The sequence below is a fragment of the Cornus florida genome, unplaced genomic scaffold (genome assembly GCF_030987335.1).
Source record: "Cornus florida cultivar Cherokee Brave unplaced genomic scaffold, ASM3098733v1 CherokeeBrave_3.0.0_Hap2_Chr01, whole genome shotgun sequence".
NCBI classification, from domain to species: domain Eukaryota; kingdom Viridiplantae; phylum Streptophyta; class Magnoliopsida; order Cornales; family Cornaceae; genus Cornus; species Cornus florida.
In genome coordinates this window covers 43,591,740-43,617,184 of record NW_026775571.1, presented here as the reverse complement: position 1 = coordinate 43,617,184, position 25,445 = coordinate 43,591,740, and the positions used below count along the sequence as shown (strand labels likewise).

At 38.4% G+C, this 25,445-nt stretch overlaps 1 protein-coding gene across 5 annotated transcripts; it reads left to right on the top strand.

The window, feature by feature from the left end:
- The first annotated feature begins 3,380 nt into the window (after positions 1 to 3,380).
- On the top strand, positions 3,381 to 25,397 carry LOC132295510 (amine oxidase [copper-containing] alpha 3, peroxisomal-like). Of its 5 annotated transcripts, XR_009478519.1 has the most exons (4): positions 3,381 to 4,165; positions 4,900 to 5,069; positions 22,844 to 23,020; positions 25,181 to 25,397. XR_009478519.1 is itself a non-coding variant. In XM_059793808.1 (3 exons), exons 1-3 carry the CDS (start codon positions 4,090 to 4,092, stop codon positions 22,874 to 22,876), a joined length of 279 nt encoding a protein of 92 aa, XP_059649791.1. In that variant the 5' UTR covers positions 3,385 to 4,089; the 3' UTR covers positions 22,877 to 23,174. The 5 variants fall into 5 exon arrangements, 3 of the variants coding, with proteins under 3 accessions (XP_059649791.1, XP_059649803.1, XP_059649796.1); XR_009478520.1 differs by lacking the exon at positions 25,181 to 25,397 and having other exon boundaries at positions 3,384 to 4,165; positions 4,856 to 5,069; positions 22,844 to 23,174; XM_059793808.1 differs by lacking the exon at positions 25,181 to 25,397 and having other exon boundaries at positions 3,385 to 4,165; positions 22,844 to 23,174.
- Positions 25,398 to 25,445: the final 48 nt, after the last annotated feature.

Below are 25,445 nucleotides of genomic sequence, written 5' to 3'. Positions count from 1 at the left end.
TTAAAAACCCCGGCGTACCCTTATTTATTAGTGGGAAGAAAAAAATCCAAACGTATCCCTGTATAACCTAACATCTATTTTCTTCCTAAACCCTAGCATACCACAAACTCTACGAGTGAAGATATCCCATCTGAAAGGTTCAATTGGCCACCAACGTTCTCTCCCTTTGTCCGACGACGGTCACCGGCGACTTCCATTGGACTAACCACCGTCTCACACTCACTTGACTTGCCAATTTTATTTATAAATATGTGTATGTATATATGTGTGTGTGTGTGTATATATATATATATATATATATTGTTTATACGATTATTTTACCCAATGGAAAAGAGACAAGTGGCGAGTTTTGACAAAGCGTATCATATTGATTTAATGTTCTAATTGCCTAAGGAAAAAAGGGTGTGACATGAAATTGTTAATGTGGTTCCTTAAATAGAAAAGAGGTACGTGGTAAGTTCCAATGGTACTTGCCATGTTAGACTACAATATTGATAAATATTACACCTTGGAATATTTAAATTATGGGAAATTAAAGGACAAGTGGCGAGTCCCTTTAGGACTTACCAAATTTAGGATATAATGTCTTAAAAGGAAAAGAAAATGGCGTGGAGTTATTATCATGAGTACAATCTCATAAAAAGGCTAAAGTCAGCCAACCAATAATTTATCGACATATGGCGAGGTTTATTAAACTTACCACGATGGATTAATTTTGCTAAAGTTGAATTTATTTGGAAGATCCTATTTTAGTAGGATACCAATTAGATAGGTATTTTCTATTTAAATAAAAGTTGAGTAAGTCATGGGGACGTGGAGGCAACTTTCTCCTTATTTTTAGGAGATTTCAACAATGGTTCACCCAGTCAACTTCTGTTGCTAAAATTTAGCAAGACGTGGGATTTAATTTATTTCTTTATATATATATATATATATATATATATATTAGGCTTAAACCCACGATGAAGGAATTACCATGAAAAGGGAGTCCATGAAGCTATGAGGTCTAAATCCAGAGGAAGTCAAGGTTGAAGAGAAGTTGCTAAAATTAAGGAAGTGAGCAACAACCATAACCCACGATGTAAACTCGGTGACCATGACTCCATGAAAATAATATGGAAGGTTCAGCCTAAAATCAAGGAAACCGTGGTCTACAGAAGAACGGGAGGTAGGTTGGAGAAATATAGATGTGTACAAATATACTCTGGGAAACTACCCATGATGGAGTAGTTGCTAAAATTAAGGAGGTCATGGCACCATGAACTCCAAACTTCAGAAGGAAAGTCTCAAGATGGAAGTTATGCACGATGAGGAGTTTTATCAGAAGTTAGAAACCACGACGCCATGAAAGGAAGGTTCTAGCATAAGTGAAAGACTATTAGAAGTCATGGGACACTTGGCTAAACAGGAATATATCGGTTGAAAGTGGTGGAAACCTATAAGGAAACTACCACTAACCAAGGGAAGTTATCAAGAGTCATGGGTGACAGGGTAGTACTTGATGAAATCATGTCGGAAGTTAAGGAAAGGAGTTGACGAAGTGAGGAAGAAGAATAAAATCATGGGACAATTCCCAAGTCAGGAAGAGAGCACGTGGGAATTCATTCTGAAACTACCCATGACGCAAATTCGTTGAAGACTAAAGAGGACGTGGTTGAAGTCTATAGCAGAAGATGGATAAGATGGAAGAAGTTATAACCGTTGAGGAATCATGGGACATGTGGCAGTCCGGAACCATTCCACGTAGAAGCTGTTGAAATTGCCACACCTAGTTAATGCATGCATGGAGAGCTCTATAAATAGAACACTTAGGCTTCACTTGCAAACCCTGTTCAAATCACATAGCAAAACAGCAGTTCAATATCTTTACATTCATGTATCTTTACATTCATGTAATGCACCTTCAATATGTTTAATTCAAGTCCTGCGCTTATTATTCCTACTTTCTAGCACTTTACTTTGAAGTTCTGCACTTTTAATAACGCTTTCTTTTCCACTAGCCATAGTTCAGTCCAAAAGTCCTTTTTCAAGGCAAAAAGAACCCTTGAAGGTGGTAATTCCAGTCCTTCATTCAATCGCCTGATCCCTGCAATTTCCTACTGGATAGTTGTTCGGATACTCACTTTGGAACGACAGCAGTTCCTGGCACGCTCGACATCCACTCCTACTTTCCACTCAGCTGGAAAGCGGAACTAGTGCTTTTCTGCGAGCCGAACATATATATAAGGTGATTTTGTAATTGGGCGATCAATTGTTACGATTATTGTTATAATTACTATATCATATAAATAAAGATGGGAGGTAGCATTGATTTTGTAAGGTGAAATAAGGAGTGGAAATAGGACAATATATGAACTAGAAATATGTTATATTGAACCAAATTCCATCATTTATGTGCAAAACTGTGATGTGCCAGAATTTCGTTATAATCCTTTCGAAGTTCTTCATTAAGAGAAAATTACTTTTGGGGATCATTCAGCAGGAATTGTTGTTTAATATTAGTATCTGATAATGTGTTATGGATTAATTTTCTTTCTTCTTTGTTCCTGTAGAGGAGCTTGATTCTGTCAATTTTATGTTCTGTGTTAAGTCAAATTGTTATGATGTGTATTATTTTCTTTAATCTAATGTGCAGGGATGCTAGGGCCCTTCAAGAGAAGGCCGCGAGGAAAGCAACCCAGATAGCATTTGGAGAATTGGAGGGAACAATGATAGTGGTGTTGATAACAAAATTAAGAAAAAATTATTATAATTGTCTTTATTGGGAAGAAAAAAGTGTTATATCATACCTGAGTTTGGAATTTTGAAGTCTTGTGTTTGTGTCATATGGTATGAAGAGTAGAATTCAAGTTTGCTTGGTGCAGGCTTTTGAACCCACCCTTTTTATTTTTATTTTTTATATCTGAATTTGCAATTTCGTGATAGATTTTATAATGAATTGGTGAATATTTTTATTTTAGCACAATGTACTCTCCCTCTCTCCTTTATATATATGGCATGATCTCATAATTTGGTGATGTTAATGATTTATTTGTATGGTTTTAGGGAATAGTAGTATGTTATCAAACATATTAAAAACAAAAGCTATAAAGGCAAAATAATTATTTCATTAATAAAAGAGCTTCAATAAATGCTTTGTCAAATCGATAAAAAAATTCTACTAACATTAAAATCTCTTCCAAAATATCAAACCACATACAAATTTTTTATTTTTATGTTTTTACATGGTAAAACAAAGGTACGCTTTTATTTGCGGGTGTTCAACATGTTGACGATGTGAGATTATGCCATTGAGCCGAAGCCCTCCATTGGTGATATAAACTTATCTTACCCATATACATTTTTGTGGTGTGTGAGTGTTTTTGCATTTTAGGGAAATATAAAAACCTCTCATTTTCCACCCAAAGCCATGTGTATCTATAGCTTCAAATCTCGTGTGTCTCTTCTTCCTCTTCCTCTTCCTCTTCCTCTACTCAATCTTCTCCTTTATCTTGACCCAGCAACACCATCCACTTGACCCACTCACTCCAACAGAGCTCAATCAAGTCCGAACCATAGTACACCGGTCCAGACCCAGTCCACACCACAACCTGACCTTCCACTATGTAGGCTTAGATGAACCACATAAACCCACCATCCTCACATGGCTGTCAAACCAAGCCACCCAAAACCCACCTCGCCGAGCCTTCATTATCGCCCGTATCATCCATAAAACTCATGAAATTGTGGTGCACTTACCGTCTGGTTTGATCGTATCCGATCGAGTCTATCATGGACATGGTCACCCTGTGCTCAACTTTGAAGAACAAGTAGCTGCAGTCCAGTTGCCACTAACATATGCGTCATTTATAGACTCAATTGGCAAGAGAGGGCTTAAGTAAGAGGAAGTTGTGTGTGGGAGTTTCACTATAGGGTGGTATGGAGAAAAGAGAGAAAGTAATAGGGTGATCAAAGTTATGTGTTATTACTTGGATGGGACTGTTAATCTGTACATGAGGCCTATTGAGGGTATAACAGTGATTTTTTATCTTGATGAGATGAAAATCAAGGATTACAGTGACAGATCGATGGTGCCTGTACGGAAGGCAGATGGAACAGACTACAGAGAATCGAAGCAGAAGCCGCCTTCCACGTTTAAAGGGGATAACAGTATTGCAAGCAGAAGGTAAGATGGATAGTCACAAGAACCATGATATTGACTGTCTAATAGAAGTCCCTAATTTTTTTTTTTACGTACATTGGTATTTTCACACTTGTTATGGGACTCTAATTCTATGGAAGTATAGTGGAGGGTAGATGTTAATCATTCTATTTGTTTACTCTTCATCGTGTTGAGATCTTAATGATTCTAAGGGCTGTAATCCTAGTTTTGGGTGAACTAACTTTTATCCCCAACTCTATGGATATATTCCTAATTTTTGGATGAACTAATATCGTGTTGAGATCTTAATGAATTTATGTACCGAATTTTAATTTTGGGAAAACCAACTTTGACATTTTTTTTTTTCGTGAGTAAATGATAGGGAGTCTAAGATTGGACCAATTTTATGTGAGTATAGGCTGAGAGAATATTAAGGATATCATGATGATGTCAGTCCTCACTCACATAAATCAATCAAAGTTGGCCGACTTTCAGACTCTAAATCATTATTCTTTTTTTGGAACACTGTCTACATTCGTGTCATCATCCAACTCGTTAATTGGATGTGGTACAGTGAAACCCACAAAATTCTTCTCGTTCAACAAAAGATATTGGACAACCATGCATTAGTCACAATTTAGAAGTCTAACATCAAATGCAAATTTGATTCACACAGTTAATGAATAACATATCTAAATTTGTCACTACAATTAGGTGGGCTAACTGAGATTTCCATCTATCATTCGACATGCGAGCAGGTCCAGTAATATCCTTGGCATCAATCTATGACCTCGACAAGGATGAATATCATCGAGTTCTCTATAAAGGGTTTGTGTCAGAGCTCTTTGTGCCGTACATGGATCCAACAGAAGAATGGTACTGCCCACTATTTATTCCATTATTTTACCCCATGGAAAAGAGACAAGTGGTGAGTTTTGACAAAGCTTACCATATTGATTTAATGTTCTACTTGTCTAAGGAAAAGAGGGTGTGACATGGAATTGTTAATGTGGTTCCTTAAATAGAAAAGAGGTACTACAATATTGATAAATATTCCACCTTGGAATATTTAAATTATGGGAAATTAAAAGACAAGTGGCGAGTCCCTTTAGGACTTACCAAATTTAGGATATAATGTCCTAAAAGGAAAAGAAAATGGCGTGGAGTTATTATCATGAGTACAATCTCATAAAAAGGCTAAAGTCAGCCAACCAATAATTTATCGACACATGGCGAGCTTTATTAAACTTGCCACGATGGATTAATTTTGTTAAAGTTGAATTTATTTGGAAGATCCTATTTTAGTAGGATACCAATTAGATGGGTATTTTCCATTTAAATAAAAGTTGACTAAGTCATGGGGATGTGGAGGCAACTTTCTCCTTATTTTTAGGAGATTTTAACAATGGTTCAGCCAAGTCAACTTTTGTTGCTAAAATTTAGCAAGACGTGGGATTTAATTTATTTCTTTATATATATATATATATATATATATATATATATTAGACTTAAACCCATGAAGGAATCACCGTGAAAAGGGAGTCATGAAGCCATGAGGTCTAAATCCAGAGGAAGTCAAGGTTGAAGAGAAGTTGCTAAAATTAAGGAAGTGAGCAACAACCATAACCCACGATGTAAACTCGGTGACCATGACGCAATGAAAATAATATGGAAGGTTCAGCCTAAAATCAAGGAAACCGTGGTCTATAGAAGAAATGGAGGTTGGTTAGAGAAATATAGATGTGTACAAATATACTCTGGGAAACTATCCATGATGGAGGAGTTACTAAAATTAAGGAGGTCACGGCACCATGAACTCCAAACTTTAGAAGGAAAGTCTCAAGATGGAAGTTATGCACGATGAGGAGTTTTATCAAAAGTCAAAAACCACGATGCCATGAAAGGAAGGTTCTAGCAGAAGTGAAAGACTGCTAGAAGTCATGGGACACTTGGCTAAACAAGAATATATCGGTTGAAAGTGGTGGAAACCTATAAGGAGACTACCATTAACCAAGGGAAGTTATCAAGGGTCATGGGTGACAGGGCAGCAGTTGATGAAATCGTGTTTGAAGTTAAAGAAAGGAGTTGACGACGTGAGGAAGAAGAATAAAATCATGGGACACTTGCCAAGTCACGAAGAGAGTACGTGGGAATTCATTCTGAAACTACCCATGGCGCAAATTCGTTAAAGACTAGAGAGGATGTGGTTGAAGTCTACAACAGAAGATGGATAAGATGGAAGAAGTTACAACCGTTGAGGAATCGTGGGACATGTGGCTGTCCGGAATCATTCCATGTGGAAGCTGCTGAAGTTGCCACACCTAGTTAATGCATGCATGGAGAGCTCTATAAATAGAACACTTAGGCTTCACTTACAAACCCTGTTCAAATCACACAGCAAAACAGCACTTCAATATCTTTACATTTATGTATCTTTACATTCATGTAATGCACCTTCAATATGTTTAATTCAAGTGCTGCACTTATTATTCCTACTTTCCAGCACTCTACTTTGAAGTCCTGCACTTTCAATACCGCTTTCTTTTCCACTAGCCATAGGTTAGTCCGAAAGTCATTTTTCAAGGCAAAAAGAACCCTTGAAGGTGGTAATTCCAGTCCTTCATTCAATCGCCTGATCCCTGCAAATTCCTACTGGATAGTTGTTCGAATACTCACTTTGGAACGACAGCAGTTCCTGGCACGCCCGACATCTACTCCTACTTTCTACTCACCTGGAAAGCGAAACTAGTGCTTTTTCGTGAGCCAAACATTCTTGGCATGCCAGGTAGGACATCTAGACAGATTGTTCAATGGCCGATGGAAGAAGGCAAGGCAAGTCTATCCAAGTCGCTACCGAACTAGAAGAGATGAAAGTCAGTGAACTTCCAATGGAAAGTTCACGATTTGCACCTGATAAAAATGATATGGTGGAAAATTTTGCTCAAATAATGACAAATGGACCTATCATAGACAACATACACATGATGGCAATGCAACAAGATAGGTTTGCGCAAGACCAAGCTAAAGTCGCTTAAGACTTAGCCAGAATTGCTCAAGACCAATCTAAAGCTGTTATTTCTCAAGAGCGGAATTTAGCAGAAATGGTGGACCAAATCTCTCGTAGGTTTGAGTCCATGTTGGAACGAACCCTTGGAAGCTTAAACCAAGGTTTGGCCCCTCGGCGAAACAACTCTGAAGGGTTTCAACAGTCAGCCTTCCGAGCTAATAGGCCAGCCACGTTTGTTGAAGGGAGTTCCTCTCAGCAATATGCAGGTCCACTCCCTCCAACTCAGTAACAGGTGCAGTCCTTTCCAATGGCACAAATGACTGTTCCACAAGCTGCGCCCATGCCAACCATTCAGCAAGTTCAGAATCCTCCACCTATGGCATTTCCACAGCAGACTTGGCATGATCAGCCTGGCCAACCATGGCCATGCCACATCCCTCAAGCACAACAGAATGTTCCACTTGTGAACATTCAGCCAGCTGCACCTGTTCCTGCAAGGCCACCACCTATGGTTATTCTTATGGCGGTTGGGGGGCAACCTTTTCCAAGGGAGCCACTTCTTGACCAAAGAGGAAGGAATCGTGGTAGGAACAATTATGCAGATGCCAACCCCTTGCTTATGGCGGGTGGGGGGCATCAAGTGGCCAATCAACCTCAAGGTTGGCCAGACAACAACCCTCTACAACCTATTGCGCTTGATAGAGGCCAATTTGTAGAATTCTTTCAACAGGAATTTGGCCTAACTCGAAGGGGTGGAAGGCCAACTTACAAAAAACCCTATCTAGAGTTCATTAATGAAGTTGAATTTTTAAGGAATTTCAGAATTCCAGAGTTTGCAACGTTCAATGGAGAGGGCGAACAGTTTACCTTAGAATATATCAGTAGGTTCATTGTCCAATGTGGAGGAGCAGCAGCCAATCCATGGCTGAAGATACGCTTGTTTCCAAACACACTGATGGGATATGCTTTCCGGTGGTATTCCAACTTGCCAGCCAACTCCATTCAAAGTTGGCAGCAATTTGAGGATTTATTCCATACTCAGTTCTATAGAGCTGAGCTTGAAGTGTCCATGGCAGACCTTTCCAGACTTCATCAACTACCTGGAGAGTCCGTGATGAGCTTCCTTTCCAGATTTAGGCAGGCCAAGTTCAAATGTAATTTGTCTTTGCCACCAGAAGAATATGTGAAGATGGCTGTGAATGGCCTAGAATTTGAACTTTGCAAGAAGTTTGAAGGTGTACAATTTGATGACTTGTTTGACTTGGCCGGCAAAGTGGCTATGTATGAAGAGCTCCTTCGTGAGGAGCAAGATATGAAGAATTCTTCTAAGGGCACCTATTATTGTGATCCTAACTATGAGGTGTATACCACTGAAAATGAAAGGGAGTTTGAAGTCAATGTAGCCGAGCTCAATATAAAGAAGGCTTACACTTGTGAGGCTATGGCAAAACCAAAATCAGCCATGGCCAACTTGCAGGCCGCCTCTGGTTCCAAGTGGAAGGGGGCAGACTCTTCCAGAAGTTACTTTTTTGACATTTCTAAAGCCGAGCAAATCTTTAATTTGCTCATGGCTAACAAGCAACTGATTTTCACAGCGGGCCATAAGATGCCGTCGGCTTTAGAAATGGCCGAGAAGGAGTATTGGAAGTTCCACAATTCGTGGAAGCATTCCACTAATAATTGTGTTATCTTCCATAACATTGTGCAAAAGGCAATCGAAGATGGCCGTTTGAAGTTTCCAGAAAAATCAGAAGTCATGGGTGTTGATGGAAATCCTTTCCCAATGGTTGTTGCAACAAACGTTGCTTCTATGGCTCCGGAGCATTCCAAAAAGAAGGTGCACTTGGTAAATCTAGTGACCAGTGGAAAGTTGGAAATTCCAAAGGAGGCAACATCTATGGAGACGACAGTAGCTGAGTTAGAGAGGCAACTCCGAGAGGCCCAGATTGCTTTAATCCAACAAGGTTGTTGCCCCAAGTGTAAAGTTCAGAATGAAGGTTGCCGTAAAGACTTTCCAAAAGAGAAGTAGAATGAAAAGCCCTCCAATAGTGATTGGGGTCAGAAAAGGAAAGTTCATAACCGGCTAGCTTTCCAAAAAATGGAAAACACAGTTATTGTAACCATTACAGAGAAGGAAAGCTGTGTTCATCCAGAAAGGAAGGTAGCAGAGTGGAAATCTGAAATCCTTCCAAAGAGTGTGGAAAGGAATAGAATTTCCTTTCAGCCAGGTTCTCGTCCTCGCAGAAAGTTTAGAAGTAGTAGATGGCAAGACAGAGGTTCTGAAGTTGACAGGCATTCTAGGCCAAAAATGGCCTCGGAAGTATGGGTTAGAAGGAGGAGTGAGCATCTCCGACTAAGAATAGTTAGACCTCCTACCTATCAAGATAAGGGATGGAAAAGGCTTGATCATCCCAAGTTTCCCATTCATGATGACTCTTATATGACTCGCACACAAAAGCGAAGGCAGCAAAGGAAGAGGGCTGATAGAAGAAGGTTATGGGAGAAAGACCATGGTTGGTCCAGCTGGCCAAAGAAGACTACTAAGTTGTCAGACTTATCAGAGCTTCCAGTTAGAGGAAGAGAGAGAGATCCTGATGATTTGCTTGATCTTGATTTAGAGGCTAGAAATTCCTTAACTATAGACAATCCTCCGACAAAGATTTGGAAATTCCCAACAGTTCCAGTAGCAGCAAGAAAACCTGTTTTGGGAGCCTTCTAGGTGAATTTACTTGCAATATGGTAGTGGTTCTTCCTTTGTTTTTTGAGCCACAACCAGATCAGCCCAATTTAATGAAAGAAGATGTGGTAGATACAAGTCCTCCCATGGAAAGTCTTAGACAATCTAGTTTTGGTCCAACCATTATAGAACCAAATAATGGTATTCATATAGAGGAGGTCTTTGAAGATGAAGCTGAGCATCTCTAGAAATTAAAGGGGGTTGTGATTGAAGAGAACAGCCCCACGAGGCCAAACAAAATTGTGTTAGAAAAGCCACCATATGGCATGACTCAGCAGCTCAAACCTTTGTACATCAAAGTGCTAGTGGAAGGAAAGTCCGTGGCAAGAGTTCTGGTGGACAATGGTTCGGTATTGAATGTTGTTCCAGTCAATGTCATGCGCATGCTTGGAAAGTCTCCTAAAGATATCATTCCAACAGATGTGTCCATTAGTGGATTCACGGGAAGAATAGTGAAGACGCAAGGAATCCTACCGTTGGAACTAACGGTGGGAGATAGAACTTCTATCACAGCCTTCTTTGTTATTGAGTCTACAGCGGCTTATAATTTGCTTTTAGGCCGCGAATGGATTCACCCAAATTTTTGCATTCCATCTTCGCTCCATCAAATGCTAATATTTTGGGATGGAAATGAGGTGAAAGTGGTGGAAGCTGATAACCAGCCATTCATGGCAAGGGTCTACCATGCAGATGCCGAGCTATATAGTGATGAATTCGTTCCAATCAAATTTATTGGAATGGATAGCAAAGGCTGCCCAAAGAAGGCCACCATGAGGAGAAATCTAACTGAAGATGATATAAGAAAACTTTTCCAAGGAACATCAAGGTCAACAATTCTACCCAAGGCCGGTGTTCAGCAATACATCTCAAATAAAAGTTTCTATGGAAGAGAAACCCAAAGGAGATAGAATACTTGGCCAGGCGGTTAATTGCTGCCTTGCCAGGTTGAAAGCATATCTAGCAGAATTACGGTTGGAAAGGGCTGCAGCCGCTGGTACTTCATTTTCGACTAATGTGTTGGAAATTATGGAAGATGCTGAAGACAAGTTAGATGCTATCCAACTGACAGACTTGAAGGCAGCACCAGTGAAGCTGGATGATCTCAAGGCTGAAGTACAAATCCACTTTTGGAAGTTAATTTTGGAATAAAACAGGACCCTCGGCCTACCTACATCAGTAAGCTTTTGGAACTAATCTTTAGAGATGAATTGATTTCTTTACTTGAAAAATACAAAGATTGCTTTGCATGGACATATAAGGAAATGCCAGGACTTTCCAGAGAGCTAGTAGAACATAAGTTGCCAATTAAGGAAGGTTTTAAGCCTTTCAAGCAGCCTCCAAGAAGGATGTCCCAAGAAGTTGTTCTAAAGGTCAAAGAAGAGATAGAAAGGCTACACAAGGCTGGTTTTATAAGAACCGCCAGGTATGTTGACTGGATTTCCAATATAGTTCCAGTTATTAAGAAGAATGGCAAGCTAAGGGTATGTGTGGATTTCCGAAATATCAATCTTGTAACTCCAAAAGATGAGTATCCCATGCTTGTTACTGACCAGTTAGTAGATTCTGCTTCCAAGAATGAAATTCTTTCATTCATGGATGGACATTCTGAGTGCAACTAGATTTATATTGCAGAGGAAGATATTGCCAAGACAACCTTCAGATGTCTAGGTTCCATTGGAACCTTTGAATGGGTTGTCATGCCATTTGGGTTGAAGAATACCGGAGTAACATATCAAAGAGCCATGAATACCATATTCCATGACATGATTCGACATTTCTTGGAAGTCTACATTGATGATGTGGTCATCAAGTCCTCGACTAAAGATCAACATCTCCACAATTTGAAAATGGCTTTTGAAAGGATGAGGCAGCACAAGTTGAAGATGAATCCTTCGAAGTGTGCTTTTGGGGTTTCAGTTGGAAATTTCCTAGGTTTCCTGGTCCACCAAAGGGGTATTGAGATAGATCAAAATAAAGCAAAGGCAATTATTGAAGCAAAGCCACCGGCCACTAAGAAAGAGTTGCAGCGATTCCTCGGCTGGGTTGGATATTTAAGGAGGTTCATTGCCAACTATGTTGGAAAGACTTATGCTTTCTCCCCTTTGCTGAAATTGAAGGGCGCTGAGAAATTCAAGTGGACAAAACAGCACTAGCAAGCCTTTGAAGGTTTGAAAAGCTACCTGGCCAACCCTCCAATGTTGTGCCTTTCTTTATACTATGTAGCTATGAAGTTAAGAACCTATATATTGCTAGTGGCCGTATATATCATTTCTCAAACAGATTTGGTTAAGTACATGCTTTCAAGGCCTTTGATCACTGGACGTATTGGAAAGTGGTCATTGACCTTAATGGAGTTTTCCTTCAAGTATATTCCACAAAAGGTAGTCAAAGGAAGGGCGGTAGCAGAATTTATAGCAGATCATCCATCCACTAAGATAGATTCAGAAATATATGATGAGGTGGATAATCTCTACCTTGACTATACACCTTGGACTCTCATGTTTGATGGATTAAGCACTCATGATGGAGGTGGAGCTGGAATAGTTATCATTTTTCTGAAAGGAAGGAAAACCAAATTTTCTTTCTTCTTGGATTTCAAGTGTACAAACAACCAAGCTGAGTACGAGGCGCTAATTATTGGGCTGGAGATTCTGCTAGAGCTAAAGGTGGAGAACGTCTAGATTATTGGAGATTCCAACTTGATACTTAGCCAACTCTTTGAAGTATATAGATATCTTAACTGGCATTTGAGGCCTTTCCACTTTTTGGCCTTAGAGTTACTTTGCCAATTTGATGATTTCCAACTCAAATATTGGCCTAGACATTTAAATTCAGAGGCTGATGATCTAGCACAATTAGCCTCTCGAGTGAAAGTCCCACCGGGTGTGGAAGAAGCTCTGATCACAGTTAAAAGAAGAACTCTTCCTTCGGTAGAGTTACGGTATGAGATGGCAAGTCATTTCCAATCTGAGGAGCCAGAAAGAGTCAAACCTGTCAATAAGCCATGGGAGGTTTTCAATATTGATATAGATGGATTAGATTTCGATGATTGGAGAACACCAATTATCCAATTCTTGCAGGAGCCTAGCTCCAAAGTGGACAAGAGAATTCAGCTTTTGGTGCCACATTACATTCTGATTGATGGGGACCTCTATAAGAAGAGTAAAGAAGATGGACTTTTGTTAAGATGCCTTGGAAATGATGAATCCATGAGGGTAATAGTGGAAACACACCTTGGAATATGCGGAGCACATCAAGCTAGAATCAAGATGAGGTAGCTCCTTAGAAGGTATGGTTATTATTGGAAAGGCATATTGAAAGATTGGATAGAGTTTGCTAAGACTTGTACTGCATGTCAAGAACATGGCCCGATTTAAAGAGTTCCAGCTATTAATATGTAGTTGATAGTAAAAATATGGCCATTTAGAGGGTGGGCTTTGGACTTTATTGGAAAGCTAAGGCCTCCATCTTTAGATGGCCATACTCACATAGTGGTGGCAATAGATTATTTCACAAAGTGGGTGGAAGCCATTCCACTAAAGACTTGTGAGCAGTTAACGGTGATTGATTTTATCAAGAAGCACATTATACATAGGTTTGGAATTCCAGAGACTATCACCACTGATAGAGGTCTATCCTTTATTGGAAGCAAAGTCTTGGATTATTGTGCTCAGTGTGGTGTACAAGTGATCAGTTCCACTCCATATTTTGCCCAGGCAAATGGACAGGCAGAAGCTTCCAACAAAGTAATTCTCAACATCGTTGAAAAGATGAATGAGGATCATCCAAGGGAGTGGCGTCACTTGCTTTCTGAAGCTCTTTGGGCCTACATAAATTTAGAAAGGTCAAGTACAGGCGTCATACCATATGTGCTTACATATGGACATGATGCTGTCCTTCTAATGGAAATGACTATCAGGTCTGCAAGGGTGGCTTTCCAAAATAGGCTAACTCCAGCATATTACAACCATGCCATGTTAACAGAATTAGAAGACCTTGATGAAGTTCGTCTCAATGCTCTAGATCATATTATTGCTCAAAAGAAGAAAGTCGTGCGGGCATACAACAAGAAGGTCAAAGCAAAGACAGTTGTAGAAGGAGACTTGGTATGGCAGGTCAAATTTCCACTTGGAGTTAAAAGTTTGGAGTATGGAAAATGGACTCCTAATTGGGAAGGTCCTTACTTGGTGGAACGAGTCCTTGGAAAAGGGCCTTATAGATTGATGGATATAGATGGAGGCTCTCATAGGCATCCTGTGAATGGTGTGTACTTGAAAGAGTACCAGCCTTCCATCTATGAAGATTGGAAAGCAACACTCATTCAACCGGCCACATAATGTGGTTGTTACCACTCCTTTCTAAGTTTCCAGAAAGTTAGAAAGGAGGAATGTTGACCAGACTTTGGTCATTCTGGTAGCTAAGTCAAAATGAATGATTCATTCCAGTAAATGGCTAAGTACTTGGAAACGTACATTGGCTAAAGTTATGAAGCTGACTTAGTTAAATTTCTAAGATCAACTGATTGCCTAAGTATGGAAGACTTCATTGAGGAACTGACTACGCTACGTATTCTAGGTTTTGATCATACTGGAAATTGTTTACCTTGCTTGTATATACATGCATTTCCATTGTGGCAATTTCTTTTATTTCTTTGAATTTCCTTTGTTATGGAAAGCCAAGTATATAGCTATGCCTTATTGTAAATATATGTGAAGAAATTTTTCCAGTTTCAGTGACTTAGAAATTTATTTTCCATATAAATTGTGAAAGAGGCACATGCAAAGGGTTTGGAAATAGAACATTATCTCATTAGATACGGGATTTCATTACAAAACTCAAAAATGGCTTCCTAAACCTAGGATTGGCCATGCAAAAGTACCCATTACTTATTTCCTATCCACAAGTTTTCCAAAAACAACCACGCGATAAAACCACAAAGAGAAACACATGAGATCAGATAGAGGCAAGAACACTTCCAAGTTCATTCCAAATTTTCCTTGCTTCTTCAAGAACAACCACTGCTTTAGCCTTTGCATCCTCAAATTTAGGAAAGGCTTCAAATGACTTTTCCTATTCTTTCCTTAAAGGTTCGGATGCATTGACAAGGGCATTAGCTGTTTGGTCCAATTCAAGTTCTTCACATTCCACTTATTCTAATTCCCTTTGAACTTTGGCCAGTTCTTCATTCAGTTCTTCTTTCTTGATCATAAGCTTTTTAGCCCGATCCTTGATTTCTGGGTAGGATTCTAAGGAGAGTTTAAAATCCTCAAGAGCTTTATTTCTGAGCTTGGCTTCCTTTTCATACTCAGAAACTATAGAAGTACTGGAGCTCATATGGGCAACAATGAATTGGAGTTGGTGTTGCAGCTTGGTCAAAGAAGCCTGGATAGACTCAAGAAATTCAGAATATTTCTTGAGGGTCACAATAGTATTGGCTAGACTTGAGTGGAAAGAGACTACATCATCCACATCGTGGGCAAGATAAGACATCAATTTTTCTTTAGCCACCATGATAGCAGCATCTGAAGGTCCTGGAAGTGTGAGAACACTTACACTTGAAGTAGAAGTACTGGAAGATTTGGTGGCCTTGATCACTTTGTAAAGATCAGCTAAGGCTGGAAAGGCTCTCCTCTGCATCATAAAGGAGGTTGAGGTAGATAAGGAAGGAGTTACCTGAAATGGAAACAAGTTTCTATTAGATAGAAAGAAAGAAAGGAGGCGAAGTGTAAAGGAATGAAGACTTGCCTCTGGGATGGAAGGAGTATGACCAGTAGAAGTTCCACCAGTTCCAGAAGGAATGGATATTCCAATAGTGGAAGTTGGAATGGGCAGACTTTTCTCATTCTTGATGGTCAAACTCTTCATAATTGAAGCTTGAAGGGCCAAATCCTCTCCTTGTGCAACTTGTTGATCCGGGTGGATATTCATGAAATTGTGTCCCATAGTAGAGCCCTATTGGTCAAGTTAAAGTTATAAACATTTTAAAGTATAAAGTAATGAGATGGAGAAGGATAGAGATTGAGACTTACCAAAATAATTTCTTTGGATGACTTTGGTTTCTTGTGTTTTGGGGAGTCTCCGGTTTGTTTAACTCTTCTGTTTTTTCCAGTTCAGGCATGATTTTCCTTTTAGCCTTTCCAATAACTTTTCTGGAAGGGCTACACATTTTTAAGGCTTTGCTGGAATGTTGAGTAGTGGTTCACCCTTTGGAAATGCCAACTTCACCATCAGAAGAATCTTCATCAGAAGAGGATAGTTGGGCTTGAAATTCCTTTTTGACAATGGCCAGTCCCTGCAAGAGGAAGTATAAGTAAGGTCTAGAATATGGAACGATTAAGTTCGGCCACATTGAAATACCTGAGAGGTTTTTTCTTTTCCCTTTGCCTTGTATAAAGCATCCTGCTCTTCTTCTTCCACTTCTTTTTCCTCCTCTTCATCATCACTCGAGGAAAGACTTTCAATACTTACATCACCACTTTCAGCTATACCCTCAATTTTACTAGCCATTGTGGTGGTTTTCTCTCTACTTTCTTCCTCTTCACTTTCTTCAAGTATTTCCTCTTCTTCATCTGAAATTAACCAAGTCTCAGTATATGGAAGGTTGATGGATTTCAAAATGGAATGAAATTTATAGTAAATACATTAATACCTGGAGATAGAGGCTTGAAAGATGCCAGTATGGAATCACAGACAGCCTTATGATTCTTGGTTCGGGTGGAGGAGATATAAGTTGACCACCATACATTGAATTCATTGGTTGATTGAGGCTTGCTAGTATGGCCTTTGAAATTTAAAAGCTGCACTTTCTGCAGTGTAGGCTTAGTCAATCGCTGCAAATTGTTCAGTATCTGTAAGATGAACACGTTGGTCAAAGAATCTGTTGTAAGATTTGCAAAGTGGCAAAGGAATCATTTGGGTAAAGCCCATTTGCCTTGCTAGTTGGGCTGGGTTGTAGAACTCAATGCCATAGAAACTATTCTTCAAAGTAGGTTGAGCAGTGTTGTAATGGAGGTCACGAGCAATAAGGAAGTTGGCCCAAATATTTTTCCAATCTACAGAATGTTTCTTGGTGGACACTCCAGGAGATGGAACCAACCATGATGGCATGCGACCAATGGCAGTGAATGGATCAAAGAACTCGTCAATTCCAGTCTCACATTGATTGTAGAAATATTCAAAGTTTTTAGCAAAGCTGAAAGGAGAGGGATCTGCGGTTGCCAAAGAATGGCACAGAAAGGATTTTCCAGTTGGAGTGACTAGGGGTGAAGTTCTATTTTGGAAGTACACTTTAAGCTATATTTGGAACAACCAGAAGGGGCCTTGGAACCTTGAAAACTTGGAACTAAGGAGATCGTGAAGACCTCTGTATAAATGAGAAAGTACAAGGGGAGCTAATGCTAAGTCTTCATTTCTGGCTAGGGAAACCGCCACTTGAACAAAGTCTTTTGTAACCTGGCTAGATGGAACGCATAGCAAGTGGCCAGGAAGCCAACAAATCAGGAAAGCAATGTGCTTATCTTCTAGAACTGGGCCAGTTTACTTACAGTATTAAATAAAAGAGAGATGGGAGGAGATAAACTTCTTACTTCCAGTGGTCTTGGTTGGAAAGAGGAATTGTTCAACAAAGAGGGTGGCACTTACGTCATCTCCATGAGGCTTAAGACCTGTGATGCAACAAATATCTCTCAAAGTGGGGGACATCATTCCACATTTAAGATGCAGAGAATTGGTGGTTGAAGACCAAAAGAAAAGGGCTAGAAAGAGGAGGGTCGGATCAAGTGTTATGAAGGACTTACTGATTTGGATAATGTCATAGATGCCCTATTTCTTCCACTGTGAAGAAATTTTTTCGTCCTTGGAAAGATGACTCACCCATAAAGACCAGGATGAACGATATATTGGCCAGTTTCTTATGCTGAATGAGGGTTTTACTTTTTTCCCTTTCTTTGAAATAGGAGGGAACTCTGAATCGAAAGGAAGTGGAGACTTACTAGAAGGGTAGAATTTGGCTAATTCAGAAGGGGCCACATTGGCAAAGGCTGGACCCAATCTAACTGAGTCGTCTTTGAAGTGAATCTGAGTTTTAAGATGAAGCCTAGCAGGGTTTAGAGACTTCAAGAGTACTTGAACTTGGTGACTATGGCTTCGAATTTTGGTTTTGGTTTGAATAGAAGGAGCTGGCAGGGATGAGCTAGTAGTTGGTTTGGAAGGTTTCTTGGGAGCCATGGTTTATAATTTTTTTTCGTGGATAGAGATGTCCTTTAGGGTTTCAGAAGGAGGAAAGATGATAGAAGGAGAGTTGGTGGCAAATGATAAGGATGGAGGGAATATATATATAGAAACGATAGGGAAAGAAGTAAAGGCTGAGGACGTTTTCCTAGGATAGGTGGTTGGGTTTTCAAAATTCAAAAGGAAGTCTTAAAAGGTTTTGGAAGCCGGATGGTGTAATGCCATAAATGGATGAGAGGTTTATTGGGAGATGGAATGTGTTTGGTGGCTGGAAAGATTAACATGGGTAGAATTAAAAGACCAGCCAAATAACACGTGGAAGATTTTATTCGTTTACGGTGAAATCTTTCAAAGTCCAAGGACGCCTTTTAAGGAGGGGTAGTTAGAGGAGGACTTTCAAAAGAAAAGGAAATAATGAGGATTGAGAAGGTTGAAGGCTCTATGCCATAAATGGTTAGGATCTCCTTGAAGAGACGAAAATCAGTGATTGGAGAGGATATTCTCAGAAAATACAGGGGGAGCAGCCACGTGTTTCCTTTTAATGATTATCTTGAGTGTCTAAAAACCTAAGGGTACTATTGGAAGGGTTTCAGTTGGAACTTTGAAATTCAAAGAAGGAAAGTAAAGAGATTTTCATGGGAAGCAGCGAATAGGTCTTTTAGGGGCACACGGCATCTAGGAGATTGGTGATTAAAGGAAATTAATATGATGGAAGTCGAGAAATTAGTTGGGGTTAGGGTTGGAAAATCAAGCGACCATGATGGTATTCAGATGGTGGAAATCAAATCCAACGCCTTATTTTCAAGTTGTTCTATAAGGCATAGAATTTGGGGGGCATATGTTTATTCCATTATTTTACCCAATGGAAAAGAGACAAGTGGCGAGTTTTGACAAAGCTTACCATATTGATTTAATGTTCTAATTGTCTAAGGAAAAGAGGGTGTGACATGGAATTGTTAATGTGGTTCCTTAAAAATAGAAAAGAGGTACGTGGCAAGTTCCAATGGAACTTGCCATGTTAGACTACAATATTAATAAATATTCCACCTTGGAATATTTAAATTATGGGAAATTAAAAGACAAGTGGCGAGTCCCTTTAGGACTTACCAAATTTAGGATATAATGTCCTAAAAGGAAAAGAAAATGGCGTGGAGTTATTATCATGAGTACAATCTTATAAAAAGGCTAAAGTTAGCCAACCAATAATTTATCGACACATGGCGAGCTTTATTAAACTTGTCACGATGGATTAATTTTGTTAAAGTTGAATTTATTTGGAAGATCCTATTTTAGTAGGATACCAATTAGATGGGTATTTTCTATTTAAATAAAAGTTGACTAAGTCATGGGGACGTGGAGGCAACTTTCTCCTTATTTTTAGGAGATTTCAACAATGGTTCAGCCAAGTCAACTTTTGTTGCTAAAATTTAGCAAGACGTGGGATTTAATTTATTTCTTTATATATATATATATATTAGGCTTAAACCCACGATGAAGGAATCACCGTGAAAAGGGAGTCCATGAAGCCATGAGGTCTAAATCCATAGGAAGTCAAGGTTGAAGAGAAGTTGCTAAAATTAAGGAAGTGAGCAATAACCATAACCCACGATGTAAACTCGGTGACCATGATGCCATGAAAATAATATAGAAGGTTCAGCCTAAAATCAACGAAACCGTGGTCTACAGAAGAAAGGGAGGTAAGTTGGAGAAATATAGATGTGTATAAATATACTCTGGGAAACTACCCATGATGGAGGCATTGCTAAAATTAAAGAGGTCATGGCACCATGAACTCCAAACTTCAGAAGGAAAGTCTCAAGATGGAAGTTATGCACAATGAGGAGTTTTATCAGAAGTCAGAAACCACGACGCGATGAAAGGAAGGTTCTAGCAGAAGTGAAAGACTACTAGGAGTCATGGGACACTTGGCTAAATAGGAATATATCGGTTGAAAGTGGTGGAAACCTATAAGGAAACTACCACTAACTAAGGGAAGTTATCAAGGGTCATGGGTGACAGGGTAGTAGTTGATGAAATCGTGTCTGAAGTTAAGGAAAGGAGTTGTTGACGTGAGGAAGAAGAATAAAATCATGGGACACTTGCCAAGTCATGAAGAGAGCACGTGGGAATTCATTCTGAAACTACCCATGACACAAATTCGTTGAAGACTAGAGAGGACGTGGTTGAAGTCTACAACAGAAGATGGATAAGATGGAAGAAGTTACAACCGTTGAGGAATCATTGGACATGTGGCAGTCCGGAACCATTCCACGTGGAAGCTGTTGAAGTTGCCACACCTAGTTAATGCATGCATGGAAAGCTCTATAAATAGAACACTTAGGCTTCACTTGCAAACCCCGTTCAAATCACACAGCAAAACAGCACTTCAATATCTTTACATTCATGTATCTTTACATTCAATTTGTTTAATTCAAGTCCTGCACTTATTATTCCTACTTTCCAGCACTTTACTTTTAAGTCCTGCACTTTCAATACCGCTTTCTTTTCCACTAGCCATTGTTCAGTCCGAAAGTCCTTTTTCAAGGCAAAAAGAACCCTTGAAGGTGGTAATTCCAATCCTTCATTCGATCGCCTGATCCCGACAATTTCCTACTGGATAATTGTTCAGATACTCACTTTGGAACGACAGCAGTTCCTGGCACGCTCGACATCCACTCCTACTTTCCACTCACCTGGAAAGCGGAACTAGCGCTTTTCTGCTAGCCGAACACCCACAATTTAGAAGACATTGTTTGATGTTGGTGAATTTGGATTCGGTCTCTGTGCAGTGTCACTCTAGCCATTGAGGAGGGACTGCTAGAAAATGTAGTTTTCATGGATGGGTACTTCACTGGGCAGGATGGCACACCAGGAAAGATTTTGAATGCATTATGTTTATTCGAGCGATATTCCGGAGATGTCATATGGCGCCATACTGAAGGTGGAATTAAGGGGTGGCTCAATATATTTGAGGCCTTAGGCAAAAATTATAAAAGTGATATCTTAATATATTAATAATATTATTTAAATGAAACTATTTGAGAGTAGGGCAACACAAATCTAAGTGCATAAGATTTTTTTTTTTTTTTGCACTATTGTATTATTTTTAAATTATTTAAAAATTAATTTTCACAATTATTTTTAAAAATTAATTTTCACAATTATTAGTTAATTATTTTAGCTTAACTATTAGTTAAATATATATTCAATAGAAACGTGGAAGAAGGAAAGGAGGAAAAAAAATTAGATTTGGATAGAATTACGAATTTTGATAGAAAGTGAAATGAAACACTACAAGAAAAGTAGGCTTTTACGACATAGTATTTACGGGGTTTCTTTATTTTGCCTCATGATTACCACCATTTACGAAGTTTTTAAAAGAATCCTCGTAATTGTTACGTTATAGGACATGCTTTCACGAGAATTTTATAGAATCGTCATAGAAAAATATTTTTACGGCGTATTAAAGAGCCCGTGAATATTTAGATATATTTACGGCATATTTGTACATCCTTAACGGGATAAATGTTCCTCGTTGATAAAAGCACTAAAATTTCACATTTAAGGTTTTTTTTTTTTCCCCCATAAATAAGCAATAAAACTTGCCCGCCCAATTGAATAGGCAGAATTAATAAAATTACATAAAAAATATGCATAGGAAATAATGAAAAAATGAATTTAAGTTCTTTTACTGTATATTAAAGAGCTCATGGATAAGTTTCACATCTAAGGCGCCTTTTTTGCCCCGTAAATAAACAATAAAAGTTTACCACCAAGTAATTTTCACTCCCCCGCCAGGAAATAATGAAAAAATTGAACTTAAGTTCCTTTACGGTGTATTAAAGAGCTTATGGATAAATTTCACATCTAAGGCACCTTTTTTGCCCAGTAAATAAGCAATAAAAGTTTATTTTCACTCCCCCGCCAAATTGATAACATTACGTAAAAAATATATAGAGTAAAGAATGAATTTTACATCCAAGGTGCATTTTTTGTCCCGTAAATAAGTAATAAAAGTTTCCCACCAAGACATTTTCATTCGCCCACCAAAAGAACACAAACATAGATGTCAAAAGCCGACCACCCCTTTCTCGATCTGGTTCACGATTCGGAGGCAGCAATGCAGGAGGAAGCTCCATCGCCGCCTGCTGCCGAGGAGAAGTTGCCGGAGAAGGAAGAAGATAAGAAAGTAGAGTAAGGAGATGAAAATAAAGCTGGCCACCCCCTTTCTCTCAGGCCGTCTAAGCCGTTATTCCTCTTTCTTTCCAAGCCCAACCATTCTACCGAAGCCACTGAGGGTTGAATCGACGGTCAGTGCAGCGTTAGAACAGAGAAGATACGCCCCTTTCTCCAAGCCCTAACCCTAGCTCCCTCTCTTATTCGATGCCCTACATTCGAAGGACACGAATTGAGGTTTGTACTTTCATCCACTATTATATTTATCAAGTTGATACTCAAATAGGTATGGTATGGGATTCACCCTATACTTCTAATAGAGACAGTGGTTAATTTGGTACTTAGGATTTGTTGGTTGATGGTCCCAACTTGTTTTTATGATTTTTTTCCCTTCTTTTAATGAGAGTTTTAATTTTTACTCGTTGTATTTTCATTTAATTTCTCTTGTGTTTGTTAATCTTTTTTTTTTTTTTTTTTTTTTCATGAAAAATTGTTATATATAGATTGATTTATTAGTGTTTTTGTGTGACTAAATGTGTTTTATGTTTTGTAGCTGCGGTGGCATGGGAAGTTGGGAAGCCACTAGTGATTGAAGAAGTGGAGGTTGCACCCCCCCAGAAAATGGAAGTTAGTTTGAGGATCCTCTTCACTTCCCTCTATCACACTGATGTCTACTTCTGGGAAGCCAATGTTTTTTCTTCACTAGTCTGATTTTCACAAGTAAAATATAGTATGTAATTTGCATGTTATACTTGACCTTATTTTCTCTCTAACTGAACCTTTAAATTTTCTCAGTAGCTGTCGCGTATCTGAAAACCCAAGCTTGGATCCACAGTTTAATGTATAAATCAGTTTTTCCTGTGAATATACATACTTTCCTTGTACATATCATGCATCATATATATATATATATATATATATATATATATATATATATATATATATATATATATCCATAGCCATATATCTCTTATTGTTCATCTATCTTTGATAAGGATATCTGTAATGACCCGGTCATTTTCCTTCATTTCTTTTTTTTTTTTTTTTTTTTTTGGTAATTTCCCTTTTTCGCCTTTTTCTCGTTTATCATTTTACTTTGCATAACCTCACTTTTTGTGCTCGGATTTGATTATGGCTTTTCATACATCCATTATATTTAATTTCTATGATATCTACATTTTTACTTTTGTAGAAAAGCATGCTAGATGTTTACTTTTCTTGTAAAGGGCATGGATGCATAACTTTTTGGTAATATTCTTGACTTTTAGGGTTTTAGTGTTATTATGTAAAGTAATTATTTTTTGTCTTAGGAATCATTTTACAATTTTATTTGGAATATATTTTCAAAAAGGACCTTTTTACAATTTTTGAAAAATGTGACAAGTGTCATACACTCATTGAGCCACTTGTTGACATTGTGGTGGAACCACTTGGAGGTTTAATCTCTTGACACATGGAGGGTGGAGATTCACCCATTTGTTAGCCTAGGATAGGAGCACTTGTTGGCATGGATGGTTGACAAGTGTAGACTTAATATTAAGTCTTGGAAGTTTACTTAGGATGGTGACAAGTGTAGGCACTATACTTAGTCTGACAAGTGTATGTGTGAGGGATAGCGCAAGAGAACATAGTAAGTGGAGAATCCCACCACATTTAGTTTAGGGTTTGTGTTTTTATTTCATTTTATCTCTTTCCTCTTAAACCCTAACCTAGCCACCATTGAAGCAAAGCTTAGTTTAGAGCTTTAAACTTCATTTTGGCCTCCTTCCACTCACCTTAGAACCTGAAGCTTGGAGTACTTTAGCTTCTTCTCACTCTCCGCTACAAAACCCTAGATTGGTTTACCATTTTAAGCTTGGTTACTTTGGATTATAGAGATTCAATTCTCTATTGAGGTAGGGGTGGTTGTATGTTTATCCTCTTTGAGTTTTATATATATTGGAGCTTAATATATATTGATTACATACCTTTTAAATTCTTGTACTTGCATGTAAATAGAGATTTTATATGCTTGACTTATGATTTGTGAATTAAAGCATGTATATGACTATTAAATTGTATAGGTAGGTTATTGTTTAATGATTTGTCTAATACTTGTGATTTAATTAAGGGTTTATTATGAATATCTTGGAATTGCACTTATGTGTTAAGTAATGGAAATTTCATTAAAAGTCTAGTATGAAAATCTTATATGTAGCACTCTTAATTACTTGTAGGAACATTACTATATTGCATGGTTAGTAATTGTGGCCTACATTAATATTAAATTCATATAGCATAATGTGTAGTGTCATTAGCTTGCCACTTTAGACATGCAACCTTAGGGCATGGTTTGTGTAGTTTCTCCCTACTTGTGCTTGGTAGGTAGTTTCATGCATTGAGATTATATAAATGTCATGAATTTGTTGATTTTTGGAAGCCTGTAAGGATATGAAATGTTTGATGGCTAGGGTTTGGCTCTAGTACGGAGGGTAAGAATTCTCCTAAGTCATAGTGCGCACTAGGTTGTACCTTGTGGGTCATAGTTACCCAAAATAACTTGTATGGTCTCGTGGCTACATATCCTAGTCTTTCCATTATTTGATTTCGCATTACCTTCCAAGTTGTAAATCATGGATTTCTTATAGCTTGTGATTTAGTAATCTTAGTTTAAATGCGGTTAGTGTACTTGTTTATGTATACTTGGATGCTATGTGTTTATCATTTCAAACATTTGTATAGCTTGAGATGATCCCTTAGAGTACTATGGAAACATAGACGTTAGGTGGAATGCACCCTTGTGATGGTCTATGTTTGGTCCACATTATACTTAAAACTATAGAGTATGCGTATGCACCACATCCTACGAGTAACTTGATTACTTACCCTAGTTGTTTGGGCTATTTTGCAGGTAAAAAAGCTTTGTTTTGGGATGCATCACATTCTTAAGTTACCTTGATACCTTGAAGTATTTTGATATATTTTGGAAAACATGCAAGTGTTAGCATGTAGCATCTTTTAGTTATAAAATGTTATTTTTGCCTAGAAATATGTAATGTGTATCTAAGTACACTTTTTGGATGCTTATTTGGTATATATGACATGAGGCCAATGCCATTAATTCTAAAGTTTACAAATATGTTTTAAAACTTGAAATTTTAGTACTTGGTACTATT